Raw genomic sequence first — 16,914 nt, 5'->3', positions numbered from 1 at the left:
TCTCGTAATCCAAGGCCCTTTGACCAAATCACACCTGACTCTTTAAAAACAAAACTTTCTAGTGACACTTTCCCATATTTACTTTTTACAAATTAAATTTATTGGAGTGACACTAAAGATTAATAAAATTATATAGGTTTCAAATGTACAATTCTATTATATATCATCTATACGTTGTGTTGTGTCCACAATCCAAAGTCAAATTGTTCTCTCACACTATATATTTGACCCAATTTACCTTTTACTACTCCTGACTCCCTTCCCTCTAGTAACCACCATACACTTTTCTGTGTCTATGAGTTTTTGTTTGTTTTTATCTTTTTAGGTTGTACCAATAACACATTCTCATATTACAAAGGCAATTTGATACAAGAATCTTTCTTTTGATATTTGAATCATCTGAAATTACAGTACATCAAAAAGAAAGAAAGAAAGAAAATAAACCCTTGCCCTGACCAGTGCTGCTCAGTTGGTTTGATGTCATCTCACAAAGCAAAAGCTAACTGGGTGCATTCCCAGTCGGAGCACATACCCAGGGTATGGGTTCAGTCCCTGGTCAAGACACATAGGACAGGAAAGTGATTGATGTTTCTCTGTGATAGAGATGTTTCTCTCCCTCTATATACTTCTTCATTCCCCTCTCTTAAAAAATAAATAAAATATATTTTTTAAATCCTCATTTGAATAAGAATAAAAGACAAGTTAAACAACAAAAAATTTCCTTTCTTACACATGACACTGAAGGGGAACTAATTTGGTTTGTTTTTTCCTTCTTAAATTTTTTTTAAAAAATTTCTTTATTGACTTGGGAGAGAGAAGGTGTGGAGAGAGGGAGAGAGAAACATCAATGTGAAAGATTAACATCGACTGGTTGCCTCCCACACATGCCCTGACTGGGGATCAAAGCCACAACCTAGCTATGTGCCTGACTAGGAATCGACCCCCAACCTTTTTTGGTATATAGTATGCTTTTTAAAAGCTTCCAGAAAATCAACAGACTTCCGGCCAAGATGGAGGCATAGGTGGAAACATTGTGCCTCCTTGCACAACCAAAATAAAGGACAAGAAAGATTTAGAAACAAAAACACAACCAGAACAGACAGAAAATTGAACTGTATGGAAGTCCAACAACCATTCAACCAGACTGGTAAGAGGGGAGTCGGCAGCTGGCGGAGAGGGGTTGTGGCAGGAAAAGGCAGTGGCTGTCAGACCCAGGAGTGCAGGTGGCGTGGGGTTGACGGTGGTCACACATATAAACTAGGCAAAAATGAGTAGCGAGACAGACCATGCAATCCAGGGCTCCAGTGCCAGGAAATAAAGCCTAAAAGCACCAATTGAAAGGATGCCAGGAGAGACTCCTAGCCTCACAAGAGAATTTGTTGGAAAGGCCCATAGGGTCCTAGAATGTACACAGGCCCGCCCACCCAGGAACCAGCATCAGAAGGGCCCAGTTTGCTTGTCGGAAGCAGCAGAGGGAACTGAAATCTGAGAGAGAGCAGAGCAAGCATCATTGTTCCCTCTCTGACCCCACCCCCATATACGGCATCGCAACCCAGTGACTGGGTTGCCCTGCCCTGGTGAACACCTAAGGCTCTGCCCCTTACACATAACAGGCACAACCTGACCAAAAACTTATGGCTCAAACAGAAGAAAAAATTAAAGCCCCAGAGCCAAATACATGTAAGCAACCAAGAGACAGCCAACCTAGCAGATGTACAGTTCAAAACACTGCTGATCAGGATACTCACAGAACTGGTTGATTTTGGTCGCAAATTAGATGAAAAAATTAAGGCTACATTAAGTGAAATGGAGGAAAATGCACAGGAAATCAACAGTGATGGAAAGAAAACTGGGCCTCAAATCAATAGAGTGGACCAGAAGGAAGAAAGAAACAACCAAACAGAAAAGAATGAAGAAGCAAGAATTCAAAAAAACATGAGGAGAAGCTTAGGAACCTTTAGGACATCTTTAAACATTCCAATATCCGAATTATAGGGGTACCAGAAGGGGAAGAGGAACAGCAACAAGTGGAAAACTTATTTGAACAAATAATAAAGTTGAACTTCCCCAATCTGGCAAAGGAAACAGACTTCCACAAAGTCCAGGAAGCTCAAAGAGTCCCAAAGAAGGTGGACCCAAGAAGGAACACACCAAGGCACATCATAATTAATTACCTAAGATTAAAATGAAGAAGGGAATCCTAGAAGCAGCAAGAGATAAGGGGACAGTCACTTACAAAGGAGTTCCCATCAGACTGTCAGCTGATTTCTCAAAAGACACCCTAGAGGCAAGAAGGGGCTAGAAAGAAATATTTTAAGTCATGAAAGGCAAGGACCTACATCCAAGATTGCTCTACCCAGCAAAGCTTTCATTTAGAATGGAAGGGCAGATAAAGTGCTTCTCAGATAAGGTCAAATTCAAGGAGTTCATCATCACCAAGCCCCTACTATATGAAATGTTAAAGGGACTTATCTAAGAAAAAGAAGGTAAAAAATGTGAACAGTGAAAGGACAGCAAACTCACAGTTATTAACAACCACACCTGAAACAAAAGCAAACTAAGTGGACAGCTAGATCAGGAGCAGAGCCACAGAAATGAAGATCACAGGGAAGGTTAGCAACAGGTGAGTAGGAAGAGGAGAGGCAGGGAGAAGGTACAAAAAATAAGTAGCATAGACAGTGGGGAGAAAATAGACAGGGGGAGGGCAAGAGTAGCATGGGAAATGTAGAAGCTAAAGAACTTATGACACATGGACATGAACTAAAGGGGGGGAATGTGGGTGGAAGGGGGTATGCAGAGTGGAGGGGAATGAAGGAGGGAAGGGGACAACTGTAATGGCATAATCAATAAAATTATAAAAAAATAAAATAAAAATAATTTTTTAAAGCCTCCAGGACAAAAGCAGCTGAAAACCTAATTAAAATGAATAAAAATGTATTACTTACTATATATCAATAATTTTATTAACCAATGTCAGGCCAATATATTTTTCTTAAAAGAAAACAAAGAAGTTGTCCAAGTCTCCCCCACCCCTTTTTTTGCAGTGTCCACACGTTATTTTGGTGTAAAGACAGAAGCTGTAAAATTTGCTGTATTTAAAAATCTTCTTGGTTACCCATCATGTTGTGTACAGTTTTTACTAGTAGCACAGGTCCTGGTCTAGCCTACGGGTAGCAGAAGATAATCATGCTTGATGTATACTGTTCCAGGCAGAGAAAGAAACGCAAAACAATTTTAATTAAATTTAGGAGGCAAAATTTTTATGACACCAAAGCTGGCAAAAAAGAAAACCTGGCCCCCAAAAGGCAAATGTTAAAATAACTATCAACTAATGTTTTTTATGTATATTTGCTCAGAGAATATATAAATATGTAGACTCAAATATTTATGCAAACAAAAACTAGCATCAATTAGAATGGAATTTATCCTTAGAATGCAAACATTACCATTAAAACTGTCTTAACAGAATCACAGGGAAAGATTAATAAAATAAAACCATATAGTCTTCTGGTCAAGATGGAGGCCTACATACGTAAATGCAGCTCACCTCACACAGCAAAATTATAGCTAAACTACAGAACAAGTATCATGCAGATCCGTCAGAAAATTGAGCTTTATGGAAATCCGACAACTGAGTAATTAAAGAAACCATACTCATCCACATGGGTAGGAGGAACAGAGGGCAGAGATATGGAACAACCTGGTCCCAAACTCACATGTGCTGGATATAAAATGGAGGGATATCTAGGGAGTGAGGGATCACAGTTCCACATCAGACCACCAAGTCCAAGGTTCCAGTGCCAGGAGGATTAAGTCCCCATAACTTCTGCCTCTAAACACCAGTGGGGGCTGTGTTGGGATTAGAAACTTCAGGATTCTCAGGCATCTCCTCTGGGAAGGCCCTGCAAATGGACTTCTTCAGACTCACTTCCTCTAGGTTCCAGCAATGGGAAGCACCATGAAGAGCACCAGTGGCATACAGGGAGGAACTAAAGTGTCTCACATCAGGGCAAGAGCTGGGACACAGCTTCCTCCCACAGAGAACTGCAGGGAGTGGCCACTGTACCTTTACTTTCCTACCCCACACAGAGCCAAGTGCGGTGACACCATATCTGAGTCTCCATCAACCTGGCTCACACAGTAAGCCCCACCCTGATGATTACCTAAGGGTCTGCACCATCTAATTTACAGGCCCACCCTTCCTGATAACAGTGGCTTTTCAATATGAAGAACTGGGCTATAACAGGCTTCAGACCTTTCTAAATTCTCTCAAACAAGCAACAGCTGAGCCCAGACCCCATAACTCTCACAGAGTGGCCCCAGGCCTGGCACGAGCAGAAGCCATCTGCAGACTGCTGTACAGCTTATACCAAGAGGCCCCACACTCAGACTGAACACAGGTGGAAACTGACCTTGGCCCGCACCCCCCAAGAAAACCCAGAGCCCACACACCCAATGGACAGTTACAGACCCCCTCTGAGCACCACCATCCAACCACTTCTACAAATCACACAGGGACAGGGTTGCTGGACAGGGATCACAGCCAGTCCTACCAGCTGTCTGGACTAGATAAATCCCTCCCCTTGAGCTGCTGACAACAATCAATATTCAACTACAAGAAGAGGAAGCAGTCAGCCCACACGAAGGGTGCACCCTGAGTGTCCAGCTTGGATAGGGAAGGCTGTATCACTGAACCCTACATTAGGGCACCTACTACATTAGGCACACCACCAAGACATGGAGTCAAAGCAGCTCTACCTAATACATAGAAACAAACACAAGGAGGCTGCCAAAACAAGGAGATGAAGAAATACGGCTGAAATGAAAGAACAAAACAAAACTCTAGAAACAGAACTAACTAAAATGGAAATAAGCAATCATTCAGATGCAGAGTTCAAAACACTGGTTATCAGGATGCTCAAGAAACTCAGTGGTAGGTACTTCAACAGATACAGATGATCAAGTTGGAAACAAATGATACACTAATTTTAAAAAAGAATAATTTACAGGGAATCAACAACAGAATGGATGAAGCCAAGAATCAAATCAATATTGGAACATTAGAAAGAAAGAGATATCCAATCAGTACAGCAAAAAGAAAAATAGATTCCAAACAAAAAAAATGAGGACAGTGTAAGGAACCTCTGAGACAACTTCAAGGCTTCAACATTTGCATCACAGGGGTGTCAGAAGATGAAAAGAAAGAGCAAGAAACTGGAAATCTATTTGAAAATACAGTGAAAGAAAATTTCCCAAACTTGGTAAAGGAAATAGACATGCAAGACCAGGAAGCACTGAAGTACCAAACAAGATGGATGCAAAAAGGATCACACCAAGACACATGATAATTTAAATGCCAAAAGTTAAAGATAAAGAGAGACTCTTAAAAGCAGCAAGAGAAAAAGCAGATAACTACCTACAAAGGAGTTCCCATGAGACTGTCAGCTTATTTCTCAAGATAAACTTTGCAGGCAAGAGGGATTGGCAAGAAGTATTCAAAGTGATGTGGAAAAGGTTGAGTTGTTTTTTTGGTGTTGAGTTTTGTAAATACTTTGTAAATTTTGGATATTAATATTAACCCCTTATCAGATGTACTGGTGACTATGTTTTCCCCTTGTGGGATTTCTTTTTATTTACTTTATGAGTTCCCTTTTAATTTGATGTAGTCCCATTTTTATTTTTTTTCTTTTGTTTCCCTTGCCTAAAAAGATGTAGCTAATTAAAAAAATGCTACGAGCAATGTCTTAGATTTTGCTGCTTCTGTTTTTCTCTAGGATTCTTATGGTTTCAGGTCCCACATTTAAGTCTTTGACCCATTCTGAATTTATTCTTGTGTGTGGTGTAAGAAGGCAATCTAGTTCTATTCTTCTGCATGTATCCATCCAATCTTCCCAACCCTATTAATTGAATAAACTAGCCCATTGTACACCCATTGTATGTGCTTGCTTTCTCTGTTGAATATTGATTATAAAGGTGTTGGTTTATTTCTGGCTCTCTATTCTGTTCCACTGACCTTTGTGTCTGTTCTTATGCCAGTAATTGCTGTTTAAAAAATGGACAAAGGACCTGAATAAACACTTCTCCAAAAAGAACATACAGATAGCCAATAGACATATGAAAAGATGCTCAACGTCACTAATCATCAGAGAAATGCAAATTCAAACTACAATGAGATACCATCTCACATCTTTCAGAATGGCTATCATCAACAAATCAACAAACAACAAACACTGGCCAGGATGTGGATAAAGGGAATCCTTTCATACTGTTGGTGGGAATGCAGATTTGTGTAGCCACTGTGGAAAGCAGTATAGAGATACCTCAAAGAATTAAAAATGAATCTGCCTTTTGACCCAGCAATCCCACTTCTGGGAATGTAACAAAAGGAACCAAAAGCACTAATTTGAAAGAACATAAGCACCCCAAGTTATCGGTCAATACATGAATGAGTGAATAAAACAACTCTGGAACATTTACACAATGGAATTCTACTCAGCTGTAAAAAGAAAAAATTTTACCCTTTACAACAGTGTGAATAGACCTGGAGAACATTATGATAAGTGAAATAAGCCAGTAAGAGATAGACAAATACATATGACATATGGTAGACAGATTGAGAAAAAAAGGAATGGAATTTTGGACACGGATGACAGTGTGGTGATTGCTTCGCAGAGAGGAGCTAAGGGGACTAAATGGCAATGAGGAATAAAATACAATAATGACTAAATCTACAAAAACAAAACCAAAGTGATGAAAAGGAAGAACCTACAACCTAGATTATTCTACCCAGCAAAGCTATCATTGAGAATCAAAGGGCTGATAAACTGCTCCCCCAATAAAGTAAAGCTAAAGAAGTTCATAGTCACCAAACCATTATTATATGAAATGTTAAAGTTAAAATGTCAAGAAACACATAACTTATCAACAATTGAATATAAAAAACTAAGCAAACAGCAGAACAGAAAACAGAATCATAGATATGAAGAACATTGGATGGTGACCAGTGGGGAAGGGAGTCTAAGGGAATGAGGGAAAAGATGAAGTGATTAAAAAGTACAAATTGGTAGTTAGAGAATAGGCAGGGGGATGTTATGACCAAGCACAGGCAATGGAGTTACCAAAGAATTTATATGCATTACTCATAGACACGAACTCAGGATGGGGCATCGTCAGAGGGAGTAAGAGATGCTGGGAGGAGGGGGGCAAAGGGAGAAAATTGAGGCAACTATAATAGCATAATCAATTTAAAAAATTGAAAATAAAACTATATAATCACCTCCACAGGTACAGAAAAAAGCATTCAATATATTTGAACATGCATTCTGATAAAAACATTACCATCTCAGAATTGAAAGAAAGTTACAATAAATGGTCATACAGTCTATGTATAATATATTACGTTTTGAAAGTAATAAAAGCATTCCAGTGACAATCAAAAACAACATGTCTACTAGATTCTTCACTGCTTAATAAAATGATCCAAGTCTTAGCTAATCCAGTAAAGCAAAAATAAAAAAGGAATGAAAATAAAAATTAAAGAAAAATTGTAATTATTTGTAGATTATGTGATTGTATACAAAAATAAAAATAAAGAAAATATTGAGAATGATAAGAGCTCATAAACTTTTCTAGACATCAATTTATACATAAGTAAAAACTATAAGGACTTAAAGGAAACAGACAATTTTTTCCCAGATAACATGATTTCTACCTTAAAAACTGACAGACTAAAAAAGCAAACCATCTGAGGTAACACAAAAATTTAGTGAGGTACAATATCTAGATGGAAAATATTTACTTTTAGAGAGAGGGAAAGGGAAGAAGAATGAGAGTGAGAAAAATCAATGTGGGTTGCCTTCTGTGTCCCCAGCTGGGGACCTGGCCTGTAACCCAGGCATATGCCCTGACTGGGACTCAAACCAGCAACCCTTTGGTTCGCAGGCCCGTGCTCAACCCTTTGAGCTACACCAGTGAGTGCAACAGCCCATTTTTATACAAGCAACAAGCAACATGACACCGTTTATAATAGCAACACAATCTATAAAATAGCTAAAGTAAGAATACACAGGAATTCTAGGAGAAATTCTAAAAATTACAAAATTATCTCTAATTGGAATGTCATGGGATCAGCTATTATTATAAAAACATGCCTCTGTAAATTACTCTATAACCTATAAATTTCTAATGAAATTTTAGCTGGATTTTATTTTTTTAGAAAATTAGTGAACTTAGTTTTTGTATTACATGGTATAATGATTACAAATATCTATACCCTTTTTCAAAGAGAAGGGCAAAGGTTTATTCACAAGTCCTGAATGCAAAAGATAATACCCCAAAGTGGGCAGAATTAATATAGCCAGATATCTTTATGACCTTTTTAATGAGGAATTAGTTCTCAAACTAAATTCCCAAATTATGATAGAATTCTAGAGTCTTATTTAGAAATGGCCTGTAGTGGGTTCTTCCCCCATCCTCAATGCACACATAGCCATTCCAAATTAACCAGTAGGCCCCCTAAACATATTTATGCCCCTTGTTTCTGATCTTGACTTCTAAGGGCTGGCCCCTTCCTGGGGCCTGTCACTAAGTCAAATCCTACCAGACAGGACTTCTGGTTTTTCTACCTCTTTGAGGATAAGAATGGGCATGTCCAGGTTGGAGGTGGGCAGCACAAACCACTGTTCTACTCTTTTGTATATTTATTGCTTCTGTACCATAAACTGTATGAAATCGATGGATTACAAATATAATTAAAATTAAAAGTGAAAATTGTTGAATTTTACTTTATAAAATTAAGGGTTTCTCCTCTATGAAAAATATTAATGTGTGGGAAATTGAGGGAAGTACTTGGAATGCTAAAAATGAAATGTATTTTTATATCTCATACATGTATACAAAAAGTAATATGTGATGGTCTCTAAAGAGTGCTGAGTTAAACAGATTAGTAAATGCAGCACACATATAATAATTATTGTTTCAATTAAAGTTGTACTTAAATTCACTACTAATTACAGTAATGCAAATTAATATAAGATCTCATTTTATACCATCAAATTAGCAAAATCAAGAAGCTACAGAAGCCCAGTATTGGGGAGAGATGGGAATCCCCATACATTAACAGTGAAGTAATTTCAGAGAGTTTGTGGCAATATTCTGTCTAATGATGTACATGTTGACCCTATGATTCCACTTCTGAATATGCATAATAGAAAATATGTACCCAAATCCATGCGGAACATATACAAAGGTGTTTCCCACAGCATTTGAAAGGTAGTGAGGTGTTGGACGCATGCTGGATGTTCACCCCTATGGGAACACCTAAGTAAAATGAGGTAGATGCAAACTATGGGATTCTATGCAGCAGGCAGAATAACAGAATAGACACAGAGTAATTTAGAAGGTCTTTAAAAGAATGCTGAATAAATTGTTAATAAATGAATTGTACAGTACGATACCTTTTGTTGAAATTAAAGTTGTACACATCAAACAATACCACATTTTTTAAGAATATGTGGAAAGAGAAGAATAACACTTTAGCAACATTACAATGTGGGGAAAAGAAAATTGCAATAACTAAATCAAATATTCATATTTTAGAGAGAAAGTCTGTTTAGACTTTTATGATCCATAAATGGAGAGGATTAACCCAACAATTTGTACTTTAGATTCCAAGGGCAAAACACAACAAAAAAAATTGGAGAATGTTTAATAATGCTCTATAGAGTAGAGACGGAATTGAGATAATGGGTTGCCCCACAGATAATATCTTCTCAGTAAAACGGTACAGCTGCTGTGGAAAATAATTTGGTAGTTTCTCTAAAAGCTAAACATGACCCAGCAATTTCACGCCTAGGTACTTACCAAAATGAACTGGAAGCAGGGACTCAAACAGGTACCTGTACACAAATGTTCATTTCAGCATAGTTCACAATAGCCAGAATTTGTAAACAACCCAAATGTGCACTAACAGGTAGATGAATAGACAATATGTGGTATTTCCATACAATGGAATACTAACTACTCAGCCATGAAAAAAGATGAAGTTCTGATACACGTTGCAACATGGATCAACCTTGAAACACTATGCTAAGCAAAATGACCCAGATACAGAAGGGCAATATATTGTATAAATATTTAGAATGGGCAAATTCATAGAAACAGGAAGTTGAATAGTGGTTACCAGAAGCTGGAAAAAGGACAGGGAGTTAAAGGGTTTCTGTTTGGAGCAAATAAAGAAGTTTTGGAAGTAGATAGTGGTGATGGTTGTACAATACTATGACTGTAATTAATGCCACTAAATTGTATACTTCAAAATGACAAATTTTGTTACATGTGTTTTCCCAAATTTTAAAAACTTGACTCAATTAACTAGTATACATATATGAGGGAATCCAATAGAAACATTCTCCAATCAAGTTCTGAGATCAAGCAACCATCAGTGTATAAATTTTAGGTCTAAAAGGAGATGCAACTTAGTTGATTTTCAACAATCAGTATAAAGAATCTTCACTAGCAATAAAGCTTTAATTGCTCTTCTGCTCATCCATTCCTTTCCAAATATTGCTTCAGTATTTATGTCAAGTACAGTTCTAAGTCCCAGGGATGAAAATATAGAAATGAACAAGACACAGTCCCTGCCTTCGTGGGTTCACAATCTGAGTATAAGATACATTAAATAATTATACAACTGTTTAATTAATTATAATAATAGATGCTATGAAAGAAACTATACCAAAGTAACATGTAGTCATCAACTGGCTTCATGAGCTTGGACCTAAACTTCCTCAAAACAGAAGCCAGATCTAAATAATTTAAGATCCTTTAGTAAAAAAAAAAAAGTTTATAAATCTAAAAGTCTAAAACTTTGCTTCCAGAGTCCCTTTTTAGGATATTCACATTTATAGTCTTAGCAAAGTAATGTAATCTCCATCTACCGCACATAAAGACTTTTGACACAAAAATGCAGTTACCTATTCACTTAATGTCAAACAGGTTCTATTACTTTAAGTGAAATGACGTATAGCAAAACCAATTTTACCATAGCCTAATTGATATAAACAAGAGTTAAGTTTCTACAACATCTAATCAACATTATAATAAAATGACAGTATTAAAGGATCTGCTGTATACAATTAGGTGGAAAGTAAAGTAATCCTTACTCTTACAAATTTTTAAGTCCAAATTCCATATTAAAATATTCTAAAGTATAAAGAATAAGCGGAAGGGTATGTCCATAAATTATGCACATGAATGGGAATTACTTTGGGAAATGTTTTAAAGTACACATTCCCAACCCTCAACCAAAATCTCCTACAAGATATCTGGATGTGAGGGCTGGGAATCAATCTGCACTTTTGATAAGCTTTTCAGGTTATTCCAATACACACTGATGATTTAAGAATTTTGATCACAGACTAGATTAATAATATAATAAGAAACGGTTTCAGCCCTGGCTCCCATGGCTCAGTGGATTGAGAGCCAGACTGCGAAGCAATGGATTGCTGGTTCAATTCCCAATCAGGGCACATACCTGGATTGCAGGTAAGGTCCCCAGTAGGGGGGTGCACTAAAGGCAACCATGCATTGATGTTTCTCTCCCTCTCTCTAAAAAATAAATAAAATCTTAAAAAAAGAAAGAAAGAAATGGTTTCAGAGTAAAACATTCCAGGATAAAAACTTTTAACACACCTACCTGAGTAGCTTTGTCTCTCATGCAAGGAGCAGCTTGCCCATGACTATCACGAGGCCACTGCCCTGCAAGGTATGGAGCAGCAAGTGTATCCAGAGAGGAAGTACGGCGAATAATAGTAGAGGGGCTTGAGGAAGGTGGTCGTGTTTTGTCACCTAGATTTAAGACAAATATATTTATTTTAAAAATAGAAGAAAACAAATAGGAGAAAACAAAGTAGGAACTAAGTTTTAAGCTACAGAGGAGTTTTCTAACAAATGTAAAAAAAATAAATAATAACATGGAAATATAAGCTGTTAATTCAAACAAACTTGGATGAATCCATCAGAGTAAAAATAGTCAATCTCAAATGTACGATTTCATTTATGTTAACATTTTTGAAATAACAAAATCTTAGGAATGGAGGAAAGATTATTCTCTGCCAGGGATCAGAGATAGGGTGGGAAAAGTAAAGTGCTCGAAGACACTCAGATGTTATAAAATGGCAACATTTTAACATTTAATGGCAACCCTGTAATAAGGAACTTTTCAGTATCCTGCCTGAAGTGGCTGATATACAAACATACAAAGAAGAGTAAACAGTAAACAATTCCAAACACAAATGATTTCTGGACAACAGGGAGGCATAGGTAGATATACTTTGCCTCCTCGCACAACCAAAAGGACAACAACCAATTTAAAAAGTGAAGAAAAAAAACCCCATACTACCAGAAAAATCAAGCTGTATGGAAGTACAACAACCAAGGAGTTAAAGAAATATTCATCCAGACCAGCAGGAGGGGCAGAGAAGTCACACAGTAAAGAGGCAGATGCTTATACCAGGCAGTCCCATAACTGCCTGCAGATGAACTAAGAGGAAAAACTGGGGAGCCAGACGAACCACAGAACCCACGATTCCAGAGCTGGGAAATAAAGCCTCAAAACCTCTGACTGTAAACCTGTGGAGGTTGTGAAGGCAGGAGAATCTCCCTGACTCACAAGAGTTTCTCGGAGAAAGCCGCAGGGTCCTAAAATATACACAAACCCATTCACCTGGGAATCAGCACAAGAAGGGCACAATTTTTGCTTGTGGGTAGCTGGTGAGGTGACTGAAAACCTTTGGAGAAATGAGCAAGTGGCATTGTTCCCTCTTAGACCCTTCCCCCACATACTGAACCACAACACAGCCATGTGGGTTGCCTGACCTAAGGCTCCACCACTTACAACATAACAGGTTTGCCCAGGCAAAGAAATGTGGCCCAAATGAAAGAACACATCAAAGCTCCAGGAACAATTTAAATAAGCATTGCGAAGATAGCCAACTTACCAGATGCAGGGTTCAAAACACTGGTAATCAGGATGCTCACAGAAATGGTTGAGTATGGTTGCAAAAATAGAGAAAAAAGTGAAGGCTATGAAAAGTGAAATAAAGGAAGATGAACAGGGAACCCATGGTGACAAGAAGGAAACCGGGACTTAAATCAATGGTTTGGACCAGAAGGAAGAAAAAAACATTCAACCAGAACAGAATGAAGACACAAGAATTAAAAAAAAATGAGGAGAGGCTTAGGAACCCCCAGGACAACTTTATAAACATTCCAACGTCTGAATCATAGGGATGCCAGAAGGGGAAGGGGAAGAGCAACAAATTGAAAACTTATTTGAAAACATAATGGAGAACTCCCACAATCTGGCAAAGGAAATAGATTTCTAGGAAGTCCAGGAAGCTCAGAGTCCCAAAGAAGTTGGACCCAAGGAGGAACGCACCAAGGTACATCATAACTACATTATCCAAGATTAAAGATAAGAAGGGAATCTTATAAGCAGCAAGAGGAAAGGAGAATTATCTATAAAGGAGTTCTCATAAGACTACCAGCTGATTTCTCAAAAGAAACTTTCCAAGCAAGAAGGGGCTGGAAAGAAGTATTCCAAGTCATGAAAGGCAAGGACCTACATCCAAGAATGCTCTATCCAGCAAAGTTATCACTTAGAATGGAAGGGCAGATAAAGTGCTTCCCGAATATGGTCAAGTAAAAGGAGTTCATCATTACCAAGCCCTTATTACATGAAGTGTTAAAGGGACTGATCTAAAAAAGAGATGATCAAAAGTATGAACAGTAAAATGACAACAAATTCACAACTATCAACAAATGAACCTAAAAAAAAAACAAGCAAACAGCAAGAACAGGAACAGAATCACAGAAACAGAAATCGCATGGAGGGTTATCAGTGGGGAGGACGATGGGGGAGAATGGGGGGAAAGGTAAAGGAAAGAAGAAGCATAAATGGGAGATACAAAATAGAGAGGGGGAGGTTGAGAACAGTATAAGAAATGTAGAAGCCAAAAAACTTATATGCAGGATCCATGGACATGATCTAAGGGTTGGGGATGAAAATGTTGTTGGAAAGGGGATAAAGGGGAGGAAAAAAAGAGACAACGTAATAGAATAATCAATAATATATATATTTAAAACAGTATGTATTTAACAACTAAAATTTTTTTCTCTTACAATTACTGCTGCTTTGTTATTACTGAAATCATGCATGCTTTGAACTTTCTAACATTATAGCATAATATTTGTTTACCAAATCAAGATGTTGGTTTAAAAGGCAGAAAAATATTTCTACTTCAGATGCCTCTTTTCCAATCTGTTCTACCGATGTTTTCATATAACTCAGTCCATTCATTTTTGTGTGTATATATTCTCTGTGCTTCCCTTAAGATTAAAATACAACCTCATATAGCTGACAATCTTAGAGGTGCTAATAGACATTCCTCCAATTAGAAACAAGAAAGGGAAAACTTCTACTACATATTATGTCTTATTTTTGTGCTCTTTCAAACCATCCAAGCTTATTGATATGATACCTATTTCTAATGGATATTCAATTTTGGCTAAAGTATACTATATAATACTTTAAAAGATTTTTAAAACATAGGCCTTGAAACTAAATAGACATGAGTTGAAATTGCACATTTAGCAACTCTCTGAAATACTAAATGACTTACCTCTCTGAACCTAAGTATCTCATTTCATATATGAGAAGAAATACAGCCTAATTTGGAAGCATGCATCTGAAGTGTGAGGTATGAATTCAAATATTCCTTTCCTGATAAAGAAAATGGACCCCAAATCCACTGCTCTATACAACACTTAAGATAATGTTCTTTTCTCTTTATTTTTTATTGAATTTATTTGTATTACATTGGTTAATAAAATCACATAGGTTTAAGGTGTACAATTCTATAACACATTATCTGTATATTGTACTGTGTGTTCACCACCCCAAGTCATGTCTCTTTCCATCACTCTTTATGCCCCCTTAAGCATCTCCTGCCTCCTCCACTCCAATTTCCCTCTTGCAATGATCATACTGTTGTCTGTCTATGAGTCTTTTTTGTGTGTGTTTTGCTTAATCCCTTCACCTATTTCACTCAGCCCTCTCACCTCTATCCCTCTGAAAGCTGTCGTTTATATTTTGCTTGTTAGTTTATTAGAATCTTCACAGACTCAGGCCAAGACGGAGGTGTTGGTAGACACACTGTGCCTCCTCGCACAACCAAAAGGAGGACAACAACAATTTAAAAACAAAAAACAACAAGAATTAACAGACAACAGAACTGTATGGAAGTCCGACAACCAAGGAGTTAAAGAAGACACATTCATTCAGACCTGTAGGAAGGATGGAGACGGGCAGCCAGGAAGAGAGGACCCACTGCTGGAGAACAGGGGCAGGCAAGGCGGCTGGGCAGACCCAGTGAGGCACCAGATTGCACACCGGGTGGTGGGGGTCCCACATTCACTCGCAGATAAACCAGGAGGAACTGTAGAGCGGGGCAAACTGTGCCACCCAGGGCCCCAGCACAGGGAAAGAAAGCCTCAAAGCCTCTGACTGAAAACACCTGTGGGGGTGAGGCAGCTGTGGGAGAAACTCCCAACCTCAACAGAACAGTACTTTGGAGAGACCCACAAGGTCCTAGAACATACACAAACCCACCTACTTGGGAAACAGCACCAGAAGGGCCCAATTTGCTTGTGGGAAGTGGCAAGGGGTACTGAAATCTGGCAGAGCATGGAGCAAGCACCACTGTTCCCTCTCCAACCCCTTCCCCACAAAGAGCGTCACAACGCAGCAACAGGGGTTGCCCCGACCTGGTGAACACCTCAGGCTCTGCCCCTCCCTAAGTAATAGGTGGATCAAGACAAAAAAACAATGCCCCAAACAATAGATCAAAGATCCAGGAGAAATACAACTAAGCGATGATGAGATAGCACACCTATCAGATGCACAGTTTAAAACACTGGTAATCAGGATGCTCACAGAATTGGTTGAATTTGGTTGCAAATTAGATGAAAAAATGAAGGCTATGCTAAGTGAAATAAAGGAAAATGTACAGGGAACCAATAGTGATGAGAAGGAAACTGGGACTCAAATCAAGGGAGTGGACCAGAAGGAAGAAAGAAACACCCAACCAAAAAAGAAGAAGCAAGAATTCAATAAAATGAGGAGAGGCTTAGGAACCTCCAGGACATCTTTAAACATTCCAATATCCAAATTATAGGGGTACCAGAAGGAGAACAGGAAGAGCAACAAGTGGAAAAGTTACTTAAATAAATAATAAAGGAGAACTTCCCCAATCTGGCAAAGAAAACAGACTTCCAGGAAGTCCAGGAAGCTCAGAGTCCCAAAGAAGTTGGACCCAAGGAGGAACACACCAAATCACATCATAATTACATTACCCAAGATTAAAATGAAGGAGAGAATCCTAGAAGCAGCAAGAGATAAGGGGACAGTCACCTACAAAGGAGTGCCCATCAAACTATCAGCGGATTTCTCAAAAGAGACCTTACAGGCAAGAAGGGGCTGGAAAAAAGTATTCCAAGTCATGAAAGCCAAAGACCTACATCCAAGACTACTCTACCCAGCAAAGCTTTCATTTAAAATGGAAGGACAGATAAAGTGCTTCTCAGATAAGGTCAAGTTCAAGGAGTTCATCATCACCAAGCCCTTATTATATGAAATGTTAAAGAGACTCATCTAAGAAAAAGAAGATAAAAAATATGAACAGTAAAATGACAGCAAACTCACAATTATTAACAACCACACCTAAAAGAAAAACAAAAGCAAACTAAGCAAACAACTACAACAGGAACAGGAAAACAGAAATGGAGATCACATGGAGGGTTATTAACAGGGGAGTAGGAGGGGGAGAGAGGGGAAAAAGGTACAGAGAGTAAGTAGGC

At 38.2% G+C, this 16,914-nt stretch overlaps 1 protein-coding gene across 3 annotated transcripts in view; it reads right to left on the bottom strand.

Annotated features, from left to right (window-relative positions):
- The window catches only part of FAM117B (family with sequence similarity 117 member B), a 110,010-nt gene that overhangs the window by 64,488 nt on the left and 28,608 nt on the right, over window positions 1-16,914 (bottom strand). For all 3 annotated transcript variants that reach the window (XM_037153452.2, XM_037153453.2, XM_037153454.2), the window contains exon 2: window positions 11,693-11,844. In XM_037153452.2, coding sequence (XP_037009347.2) covers window positions 11,693-11,844 — 152 coding nt within the window. The remainder of the gene's footprint in view (window positions 1-11,692; window positions 11,845-16,914) is intronic.

This window comes from Artibeus jamaicensis, unplaced genomic scaffold (genome assembly GCF_021234435.1).
Source record: "Artibeus jamaicensis isolate MK-2021 breed Jamaican fruit bat unplaced genomic scaffold, CSHL_Jam_final contig_391, whole genome shotgun sequence".
In the NCBI taxonomy this organism is placed as follows: domain Eukaryota; kingdom Metazoa; phylum Chordata; class Mammalia; order Chiroptera; family Phyllostomidae; genus Artibeus; species Artibeus jamaicensis.
This window is presented reverse-complemented; position numbering and strand designations above follow the sequence as displayed.